This window comes from Bison bison, unplaced genomic scaffold (genome assembly GCF_000754665.1).
Source record: "Bison bison bison isolate TAMUID 2011002044 unplaced genomic scaffold, Bison_UMD1.0 scf7180017864487, whole genome shotgun sequence".
Lineage (NCBI taxonomy): Eukaryota > Metazoa > Chordata > Mammalia > Artiodactyla > Bovidae > Bison > Bison bison.
The window spans coordinates 2,739,386-2,751,172 of record NW_011495047.1 but is presented as its reverse complement, the minus strand read 5'-3'; the positions used below and the strand labels follow the sequence as shown (position 1 = coordinate 2,751,172).

General features: G+C 40.5%; 1 protein-coding gene across 1 annotated transcript in view; it reads right to left on the bottom strand.

Annotated features, from left to right (window-relative positions):
* Positions 1-1,172: 1,172 nt before the first annotated feature.
* RHAG (Rh-associated glycoprotein) overlaps positions 1,173-11,787 on the bottom strand; it is a 20,854-nt gene continuing 10,239 nt past the window's right edge. Inside the window, exons 2-10 of the mRNA XM_010863036.1 lie at positions 10,460-10,643; positions 9,699-9,849; positions 7,929-8,076; positions 7,567-7,733; positions 5,626-5,763; positions 4,958-5,079; positions 2,374-2,447; positions 2,091-2,164; positions 1,173-1,367 (exon numbers count right to left, since the gene is read on the bottom strand). Coding sequence (XP_010861338.1) covers positions 1,308-1,367; positions 2,091-2,164; positions 2,374-2,447; positions 4,958-5,079; positions 5,626-5,763; positions 7,567-7,733; positions 7,929-8,076; positions 9,699-9,849; positions 10,460-10,643 — 1,118 coding nt within the window. The 3' untranslated portion in view covers positions 1,173-1,307. The remainder of the gene's footprint in view (positions 1,368-2,090; positions 2,165-2,373; positions 2,448-4,957; positions 5,080-5,625; positions 5,764-7,566; positions 7,734-7,928; positions 8,077-9,698; positions 9,850-10,459; positions 10,644-11,787) is intronic.

The following is an 11,787-nucleotide window of genomic DNA, read 5'->3' as shown; positions in this document are numbered from 1 at the left end:
CCTTGCAGTCCAAGGGACTCTCAAGAGTCTTCTCCAACACCACAGTTCAAAAGCATCAATTCTTCAGTGCTCAGCCTTCTTCACAGTCCAGTAACAATTTCTTTGAATTGAGTATGGACTAAACATGAACAATGTTTGGTGTATGTGTGTGTGTGGGGGCAGGTGCTTGTTACTAAAGTGAATTCTAACCACAGAAGAAAAAAGAGCCAAAGACAAACATTTTATTTTATAATGACATTTAATCCACTGGCATTTTATACAAAATAGACTTTGGTCAGATAGCATTTGAGCTCTTGTTTCAAATAGTAAACATGCAAAAGAAGTGAAGTATAAGAATATTCAAACTGAATGAAAAATATTGCCTGCCATATCAGAATATGAAAGATGTTGCAGCCACCAGCCACTAACTCTGTTCCCAAGGGTGAGCCTTGAAGGAACTCAGGATGAAAACACAGAATGCCCACTATCAAGCCCTCAGTCACTGCAGGCACCTTCAGCAGTGCACCTTGAGGGGACTCCGGAAGGAAAAGAACAAGACTTGACCCTAGAGAGCTAAGGTGCAAATCAAATGAATGATCGCAGTGAGCTCAGACTCTTGCATCGTTCCATACTTAGAAAAGAGTTAAATTCATTAACTTGAAATACCTGGTTTTCTTTAATCAGTAATTTTTTGATGTTCTGATCACCTGGTCTTTGTTGCAAAACTCCTATGTACCCTGTCCCCCACCCCACCCCACCCCACCCCCTGCTCCTGCTCTTTGGAACAGTCCTCAAAGCTATTTCAGAGACTGCCTCCTGAATTTAAATCCTCAGCAAGTCTGCCAAGTAAAACACAATTCTTCTAAAATAGACCATTTTTAAAATCCAGAAAGCACTGTCAAAAAAAAATCATATTACTATTTACATACATACATTTCCTTCTTATTTCTTACATAAATTATTGTTTCATTAGCTTCAGTTATAATCTTTGGGATTGAAGACATAGTATGTACATTAAGGAACTGACATGATTAGAAAGTGCTGGTTTCATTGTAAATCCTCCTCCATGTGGAAAAAAATACAAGAAAATACATGGAATATTCACCCTGTAACTACCCACTGGCAAGAATCCATTTGACCATCTGTTGTATGAGTCACATTTCTTCAATTAAACAATCACTGATGTGAAGAGACAGCTCCAGATTTTGTTAAAATGTTTTCACACTGGATATGTAGGGCTCAGTTCCATATACTCATGGAAGCTGCCATTTTGTTTCAAGTCTAGATAATGGGAAAAGAAGCTGAAGCACAGGATTAGGCTTCACGTTCTAATGGAGGGTAGAGAGAAGTTCATGGAAACGGTTGTCATATTCTTTCCTCTCAGGAACCTTAAGAAAAAAAAAAAGATTAAGGCACTTTTTATACTTTCTTTCACTGGGCTTATCACAGGTTAGTATTGAAACAAAGATGTTTTCTGTAGTTATTATTCAAGTATAGAAAGAACTGGGAATAAAAATTGTTTGAGTTGGGAAGAAACGAACAAAAATATTTATCCCGCCCATCCTGACTATATTCTCTTTTGCAAACCTGTTCTCTTTGAAAATCCCATTTGAATGCATCCAAGTATCTATCACTCTTAGGCTTTGCAGGAAATAATTTGGAAGAAAATGTCAACGAAATAAAGAGGTAGAAACTGGAGGATGGAAAGAAGCTAATGTTTCGTGAGTCACAGAACTTCTTGTATCCTAACCAAGATTCTTCAACCCTGCATGTCCCACCTGCTCGATCTACTTATATGTGATGTAAAATCTCACACAGCTGCCCAGGATTCCTATATTTTTATGAGGAGCTTTTTTTTTTTTTAATTGCTCTTGGAGGAGTGAAAGGGTACTTGTCAACTAAAGTCTGTTTTTCCTTCATCTAGTTTCTGCTTTGCAAGATATCATAGCTTCTGATTTTATCTTTCTGGGCACATTGTTTCAATTTCTCTCTATAAGTAGGGAGTTCAACCAATTTTGTCATAAGGATGCCACACAGACATCTAGACATGTGGTGGGCAGAACGTTGCCTAGTATAGTCATCATATGCATCCTTAGAACACTACACAGTACCTCCCAATAAACAGAATCATCATAGCAGTCCTCATCAGGTGGTTGTGCCCAGAAAGGAATCTTTAAAATCGCACCTGTGAAAGCAGGGAGAAAATAAGTCATGGTTATGAGGCTGAAAAGGAAAATCAACCTGCTTAGTAATTAAAATACTGTTATAAAGTCATCCCCTGGAGCTTACCTGATTACTGTCAGAAGTGTAGAAAAATTTTGTTTACCAATGTTTAATAATATCTATTATGTTGAGAGCATGAGATAGAGGGAAATGTTTATTTTTTATGCTCACCTGTGATTAGCCCTCCAACAAGTGCTGTTGCAATGGATGAACCTAGCGCGGCTGCCTGACTGACCGTCTTAGTCCTAGGAGGCAAAAAATGCAGAATTGTTTGTCCAAGATGCCTGGCAATAAAAACCGCATCTCCTGAGGGTGTGCATGCCTGCCACCTTCAGGCCAGAGTGCAGCATGACATACCAGCAAACAGTTACTACAATTTTTCTTTAATCTCATATATTTTCTTTGAAACTCTTAATGTTCACAAATTCTTATAAGCACATATACAAGAACCACCTTTTTCTTCAGAAATGATGAAAATATCTTCCTCAGAAAGGGTTTCAGTTCAGTTCAGTAGCTCAGTCGTGTCCGACTCTTTGTGACTCCATGAATTGCAGCACACCAGGCCTCCCTGTCCATCACCAACTCCCGGAGTTCACCCAAACTCACGTCCATCGAGTTGGTGATGCCATCCAGCCATCTTATCCTCTGTAGTCCCCTTTTCCTCCTGCCCCAATCCCTCCCAGCATCAGAGTCTTTTCCAATGAGTCAACTCTTCGCATGAGGTGCCCAAAGTACTGGAGTTTCAGTTTTAGCATCATTCCTTCCAAAGAACACCCAGGGCTGATCTCCTTTAGAATGGACTGGTTGGATCTCCTTGCAGTCCAAGGGACTCTCAAGAGTCTTCTCCAACACCACAGTGCAAAAGCATTAATTCTTCAGCTTTCTGAAAGCTGAAAGCGCTCAGCTTTCTTCACAGCCCAACTCTCACATCCACACATGACCACTGGAAAAACCATAACCTTGACTAGACGGACTTTTGTTGGCAAAGTAACGTCTCTGCTTTTTAATATGTTATCTAGGTTGGTCATAACTTTTCTTCCAAGGAGTAAGCGTCTTTTAATTTCATGGCTGCAGTCACCATCTGCAGTGATTTTGGAGCCCCCCCAAATAAGGTCTGACACTGTTTCCACTGTTTCCCCATCTACTTCCCATGAAGTGATGGGACCAGATGCCATGATCTTAGTTTTCTGAATGTTGAGCTTTAAGCCAACCTTTTCATTCTCCTCTTTCACTTTCATCAAGAGGCTCTTTAGCTCCTCTTTACTTTCTGCCATAAGAGTGGTGTCATCTGCATATCTAAGGTTATTGGTATTTCTCCCGGCAATCTTGATTCCAGCTTGTGCTTCTTCCAGTCCAGCGTTTCTCATGATGTACTCTGCATAAAAGTTAAATAAGCAGGATGACAGTATACAGCCTTGATGTACTCCTTTTCCTATTTGGAACCAGTCTGTTGTTCCATGTCCAGTTCTAATTGTTGCTTCCTGACCTGCATGTAGGTTTCTCAAGAGGCAGGTCAGGTGGTCTGATATTCCCATCTCTTTCAGAATTTTCCACAGTTTATTGTGATCCACACAGTCAAAGGCTTTGGCCTAGTCAATAAAGCAGAAATAGATGCTTTTCTGGAACTCTTTTGCTATTTCGATGATCCAGAGGATGTTGGCAATTTAAGCTCTGGCTCCTCTGCCTTTTCTAAAACCAGCTTGAACATCTGGAATTTCATGGTTCACGTATTGCTGAAGCCTGGCTTGGAGAATTTTGAGCATTACTTTACTAGCGTGTGAGATGAGTGCAAGTGTGCAGTAGTTTGAGCATTCTTTGGCATTGCCTTTGTTCGGGATTGGAATGAAAACTGACCTTTTCCAGTTCTGTGGCCGCTGCTGAGTTTTCCAAATTTGCTGGCATATTGAGTGCAGCACTTTCACAGCATCATCTTTCAGGATTTGAAATAGCTCAACTGGAATTCCATCACCTCCAGTAGCTTTGTTCATAGTGATGCTTTCTAAGACCCACTTGACTTCACGTTCCAGGATGTCTGGCTCTAGGTGAGTTATCACACCATCATGATACTCATTTGATTTTCTTCTTTTGTAAGCTGTCTGTTAATTTTACCAGAATTTACCAAGATCTTTTACAAGGTATTAAAAATGTTCTGATGAAAAATATTCCATGATAAAATAGACTTGCAAAATGCTGGATTAGACAAAATTAACAGCATTATTAAAGTTAGGCTGCCATGATTTGGAAAAAATGTCCCCTAAGTATATTAACTTCTCCTTGTTCTATGTTTGCCAATAAACCCAATTTGCATTTTCATAATCTGAATAGACACATGTGAGTAAGTAGGCTTGACTCTAGGACAAAGTATTGTATCTACTCTGTGAGATATGTGTGAATTTTGCCCACACATGTGAATGGACTTTCCAAGGTTTGCCCCCTCAACTCCTCTTGAGTAAATTAAATTGTTGCTAAATCTGTATACCCAAGGACTAGACTCTTAACCATGAAATCTACCCCAAATCTGGCCACTGAGCAAGAATCAAGCCTACTTTCTCTCGTGTGTCTATTCAGATTATTAAAATGCAAATTGGGAAATGTTTCTTTGGCCCTCGGTTATGTCTCTTTGGCTTCAGTAAGAACAGTACTTACAAACTGTGGTCTGGATTGCTAAAGAAAAAACTCTTATCACTGGGTTTCTCCAAGAGTGAGAGGAAACAGCACTTGACCTTGGGGAATAGGAAAACATTCTTTCACTCACGAGTCAGATTCCTCCAAGGCTACAGTGATGATGCCAGCAAGGCCTCCTATCACACCAGGTAAGCCATGTAGGTTATGGACTCCACAGGTGTCATGGATCCTCAGTTTAGTAGTGAAAAGTGGCTGAAATTGTAAAAAGAGGAAGCCTTATTATTTTGTTAGCTATAGAGAGCCCTGTGACTAAAGTAAATGAACATGCAGGAAAATGTTTATCTCCAGGCCAGTTTCCCATCCACATCTGAAACCCACTTACATCAAAGAATCTGAATACACTGGTGGCAAAACTTTTCATTTCAGTCTTAAGTAGGTGGATGTGACAGTAAGTGATTTTAAGTCCTGCTCATTCTTACCTACTGGTGGGATCTTATATCCTCTGAAAATGGCTCAGAGTCTTTAATTACACAAAGCAAACATCATCAACAAATGTCAACCACAACAAAAACTGAGAAAAGTAATACAAGTAGTTAACATTCAGTTCATATTGTTACAAGTAACGAATATTCACAAAAGAAGGCAAGAAAGAGTAGAAAGCACTGGAACACTGACACATTGGGTGCTCCAAGGAGAGGTGCTTAGGAAAGGACTTTTCATAGGTTTCTCTGCTGGTGGGATATGAGACGGTGATGGGGCAGGTCCAAAGTTTGACTGAGAGTGTCTGTTAATACTTACAGTCAGGAACTTGAACCCAAACACGGAGACCGCTCCTGCAATGCTCCCAATGATCATAGCATAATAGGGGGGAATCTCCATGTCCGCACAAGTGCCCACAGCCACTCCTCCAGCCAGAGTTGCATTCTGAATGTGAACCTGCGTGGAGCACAGAAATGTGAGCAAGAGGAGCTGGAGTTTAGAAGGACTGTAGCAATCTCGATGGATTCCACATACATTCTTTAGTTGGGAGGGTTATGGATTCTTATTTAAGAAGGCTCTTTGTAGTTCCAGAAGGCCTTTCTTCCCAGCAGTTGACCTGTGGTATCTTTCTTATAGGATTCCTTGGTTGTTCACGAGAGATCGAGTTAGTAAGACTAGGGTGGGGAGGGATGTGGCAGAATCAAGAAAAGTTGTGGGAGAGTGGGAATATGCAGCAGTTATTCTGGCAGTGTTCTGCCTCTTTACGCAGCTTTGGAATGCGTTTATGGTTACTGTGAACTGAAACAGGCTTATGGCTACTGTGTGCTTTGCTGAGTCCTTGATGTTCCACTAATCAAGGACAGGATTTAAAGGCATTGAAATGTACGTATTACACATCAAAGACAACAGCTTTTGCCAAGTGTCACTATTCTGAGAACATCTGAGAATGGAGAAAAGAGGAACCAGTTTCCATTTACCAGAATTCCTCAGAAAAATTATATTCTGGCTGTTCTGCCAAAGGAAAAAAGGTTGTCAGTACTTTTGAAAGAGATCCACTGAGCCATGCATGATTGCTTCTTTTAATTGTTTTCGTTTATTTTTCTCATGAAACAATTTGTAGAGAACTGAAAGACATGTTCTTAGCTATGTTTAGAAATATTTTGATACAATATCTTTTTTCTCTCTCAGCTTAGAAAGAGTGGCCGATTTGAGGATTATTCCTTCACTGACATTTCTTTAGCTCATAGGCAAGAAACTAAAAAGACCATTATGGGGGATTTTTAAAAATGTTTTATTTCGAAATAATTATAGACATGTAAAAGTTGCAGAAATATTGCAGAGCATTTCCATATATACCACATCCAGTTCCCCCCAATGTTAACATCTTACATCATCACAGAACTAAGAAATTAGCATTGGCGTACTACTATTGAAGACCTTATTTGAATTTTACCAATATTCCCACTAATATCCCTTTTCTTTTCCAGAATCCTATTCAGGATCCCTGGAGAAGGAAACGGCAACCCACTCCAGTATTCTTGCCTGGAGAATCCCATGGACTGTAGCCTGCCAGGCTCCTCTGACATGGCTTAGCAATTAAACCACCATTCAGGATCCCTCAGTACATTTAGTTGTTATTTCTTTGAAATATTTGCTGTTAGAAAAATAGAACCAACTTGCATTCTCCCACTCTTTTTCTACCCTTATAGAAAGTGCTGTTCCTAAGAAAGATTTTCTGAAAACTTGGGGACAGTTGGCTCTATAGGTAAAGAAACATGTTTCAGATCTTTGATTTTTTGCATGATTATATTCCTGTGTGCATGCTCAGTCGCTTCAGTCATGTCCGACTCTTTGCAACCCCATGGACTGTGGCCTGCCAGGCTCCTCTGTCCATGGAATCTTCGAGGCAAGAATACTGGAGTGGGTTGCCATGCCCTCCTCCAGGGGATCTTCCCAACTGGGGGATTGAAACTTTGTCCCCTGCATCTCCTGCATTGCAGGCAGATTCTTTACCCACTAAGCCACCTGGGAAACCTGACTATATTCCCTGTAAAACTGTAAATTCCTTGATAATATTTTTTTAATTTGTCACAGTACAGATCTGAAAAATAAGGGAATGTTATTTTCAGATTGTTCTCCAAGGTCTGCAGTGTTGTGATTTGTTCGGGCAGCTCAGCAGTGATGCAGAAATGAGTTACTCATCAGAGCAGCCATCAGGGTCACTTAGCAAACTTCCATGGGGGTTAACATGACACTCACCATATTGAGCTTGCCTCGGCTCTCGAGAAGGCTGGAACATGCGTAGGCTGTGACCACGGAGGCAGCAAGAGAGAAGTACGTGTTCACGATGGCCCTGTACTGTTTCTTTGCTTCATCAGCAGTGGCAGAATTAAAGCTAGGCCAAAATATCCATAAGAAAAGAGACCCTGCAGTAAATCACAGAAACGGATATTATTAATCATTCTGAATATGAAAGACAGTCCAGAGGAAGTCGTTTACCTTGGGCACAGACATGCTGTCTTTACTTTTAGGCTTTGTTGTCTAAGAGTTAGGGGGAAAGAGAGGCATTCCCTTGTGTCTGAGCAAATAGACAAGAATCAGGCAACTTCATCCCAACTCACCAATCATCGCAAACAAGTCCGAGTGGTATACAGACTCTTCATTGGGATGTTTTTCTTTCAATCCTGATCGATACAAGATGCCTGCTACAGCCAAACCAAAGTAAGCCCCAAAGGCATGGATGGTCATCGATTCTCCAGTATCAGAGGCCTGAGGGGGGAAAGCATTCATGTAAATAGAGGTGACACTCAACACAGGAGGGAGGTCATTAAGGACTGCTTCATGCGTTAAACAAAAAAGATCAAGAGCGAGAATGAATGTGTCAGAGAAAGGGGAATAAAACAGGATCATGTAAAAGAAAAGGCACGGGCATTGGAGCAACACAGAACTGACTTTCAGTCCTAGGTCAGGTACTTCTCTGATGTGACTTTAGACAAATTATTTCTACTTCTTTGAATCTCCAGTTGGGTGAAATGGAGAAACGTTACCCAGCCAGTACAGTTGTGGTGGGATTTAGATGGGACCGTGTTTTTCAAGGCCTAGGTCCTTAGTGGGCACTCAATACAGTTCAGGTTACTTTTTCAGGTTACACAGATTCTTAGTGCGATATTAGGCACTGCACCTGATACAAAATAAGCGTGACTTTTGCATTCATTGACTCTGCTATGATGACATGAAAACCAATTGAGATCCAAGATTCATTTGAAGAAATGTATTTTATGTCCCTCTTTAGAACACTGAGTGGATATGATGCAGTTTCCTACAGTTCTTGTCTCTAGAGGGAAAGTTCAGAGTGCCAAACCCAAGGCATTGCTGTGTACTTATGAAAGTAGAAAAATGATACAAATTTGTTAATTTACTTACATTTTCATGCTTGATAAACTCTTACATACCTTTCAGGTCCAGTTTAGCTGTCACTTTCCTCAAAGAAACCTTCCTTGATTCCACAATCTAAATTAGGTCTTCTAGGTATATTTCCTCAGAGCCCTTCTATTTATTTTTCATAGTATGTGTTGCAATTTATAGTAATAATTGTGTGTGTGTTTGTGATTCTATGGGTAGGTGGTTGAATGTATGAATATTTGTTGGATTTCTGTCTCTCCCACTAGACTGTAAACTCTATGAAGAGACGTTTGCAACTGAATCACCAACACATGATACCTAGAAATTTGCCAAAGTATTGGTTATCAAGTCATATGTTCAATAGAAGCATAAATGGACACAAATTTGAGCAAACTCTGGAAGGCAGTAGAGGATGGAGGAGCCTGCTGTGCTGTAGTCCATGAAGCCCCCAAATGATGGACACAATTTAGCAACTGAACAACAACGAGAATAAATAGAATACTGGAGAGTGCCTGACATATTCAATTTCCCTTGGGGGAATCAATCAGATTTTCATGGAGGGGAAGACATTTGATCAAAGTTTTAATAAAAGACTTTGAAAGGGCAATTCATTTAGTAGTTGAAATATAAATAGGAATTGGTCCTTGATAGAAAGTGTATTTACATAAAAAGAATTGTAGAGCTAGGAAATTCTGGATTTGAATTCAGATTCAGGCAAGTTGGTCATTTAGTATCTGTGATAATCAGTTTCATTGTCTATAAATGAATCATAATAATGCATCATAATACCTGTCTAACACTGTTGTGGTGTCAATGCAATTAGATAATGTTTATAGAATTTCTAGTTTATGATAGTTACTTGAAGGATGACTATGATTATTACTTGCTATGGTGTCACGGCCACCAAGGTTTGTCCCTGCTTATTTATGGTGGGCATCTAACGTGTGTTGTGCTGTTCAAAGCTAGGTAAGTATCAATTGAACCCTTACCCATAATATCTTAAAAACCAGATATTCATTGGCAGCATAGACAGTAATTTCTAAAATTGTCATGATCAGCATCTGGACTGGACTTGTTTTACCCAGGACAGCTCCAAAAGAAATCAGAACTGTGACTGTACTGAAGTCTGCGTGTATCATGCTGAGGGAAGAAGAAAGAAGACGTTGAAAACCAATGCGCAACTTAAATATGTGAGTTGTAATGAATATAGCATCCCCTTGTCCAGAGTTCAAACCCCCTCTCCCCCTCTGTTCCCTCCCATCAGGTGCTTCTTCCAGACCTACTTTTGTCCTCTCCCACTTCCTTGCTCACCTCCACCTCCATTCACCATGCAATCTTTAGTTGCTCTCGCATTTCCTTTAGCCTACCTGTTCTTTACTTCTTTTAGGGTTTTACCTTATTTCTGTTATCTGATAAATGAATTACCTTCTAGAGCCTTTACATGTCAAAAACAGCCTCAGAAAAATTACTAAAGAAGGATTTTTGCCCTCTCTAGCTAAAATGAAAGGAATAATAATTTTATGGAAGGGGATTTCTTATACCCTTAAGGGCAAATCAGAGAGCATATACACATGAATATATGGCCCAGTTCAGTTGAGCAAGGCATTGATTTAGATCCTTGGATCCCAATGATCTTTGTTTCATGGAAGGGAGACAATCTGCAAGCTAGTTCAGAGGCTGACTTTTAGGAGACTAAGAAGAGAAACAACTGCTCTGAAAACACAATGATTGGAAAGTAATGGGTGCTCACTTTTTCATTTCTATTAGGAATTTCTGTCCGTGGCTACGAAAGATCCCCTGTATAATAGTGCCCCATTGGAGTCCCAGAGCAGCTATAAGTAGGTTGATGCCCACACCACTGAAGCCATATTTCCACAAGAAGGTCATGAGGAAGCCGAACCCAGCGAATACCATAATGTGCACATCTTGGAAGACTGCAAAAGAGGAGAAAGAAAAAGAAATCTGCATAAGGGGAGCACTGAGAAAGTGTGACATCATAGTATATTCCATTTACTAAGTGCTGCATCTTTTTCAGAAAACACCACAAAAGGAAAGTTAACTGCACAGCCAAAGGCTGGGTTGCAGTGCCAGTGTGGCTACTTACCCGCGAGGAGACCTTGGGCAAGTGATTGAGCCTTTTCTTGGAAAACTATGCACTATCATACCAATATGTCTTTCATCCTCTCCCTGAAGAGTTTTCTGTTACTTTTCACGCGAGGATACCTTTGCTAAATACAGTACCAGAATCACCTGTTCTTGCAGACTTTCCAAGTACTCCCAGGGAAAATTAATATTTCTTCCAGTTTTCCCCAAACCTCAGCTTTAGCAGTTGTTACATTGGATTACCATTTATTTACCACGTATCATACTGTAATAGTTATCTGATGAGGGGTCCATTACCTGCACTAGATTGTGAGTTTCCCGGTTGAAGGGTTTAGGGCTTTCTTATCTTTTGACCCCCGAATCTGTCACAAAAGCCTGCGTATAAAGAATGAGGCACTATTGACTAAATGATTGAGAAGGTATCTTTACGTCTCAAATGGAAATCTTAACAGATCATTATTTAAGTCATATAGATTGATGTCTTTGTTTACACTTTCTAAACCAATGGAAGGAAGGCTGTATCCTCTGGAGGAACAAATTCTTGACTTAGTTCTGCAGATGGAGGCTGAGGTTCCCCCAACAGTGTCACGTGATCATGTGACCTTGGGCAAATCACCTTGGGCAAGTCACCTCTCCTCAGGGCATTTTGGCGTTCTCATTTGCAAGCCTACTGAAAAGGCTCTATTCCACATTTTCTGGGGCTGTAGGGTTTCTGTCGAGTGACAGCTCTCACTTCTCTCTGAAAAACGCTCTTGTCCAGTCACAGCCCTTCCCTTGGGTCACCTGAACCCAATGACTGGTTCACAACAGCATCCCCTCGCCTTGGGAAAACAGCCACTTGAAGCTAGACAATCCCAGTCTCAGAGTTTCCTAAGGTCACCTGAGGCTTTCTCTCTCTGCCCGAACCCTTCTGCTGCAGGTATTGATCATAAGACATGCCCCAGTAAACTTCCTTCAGGCTAATGTTGCTCATAG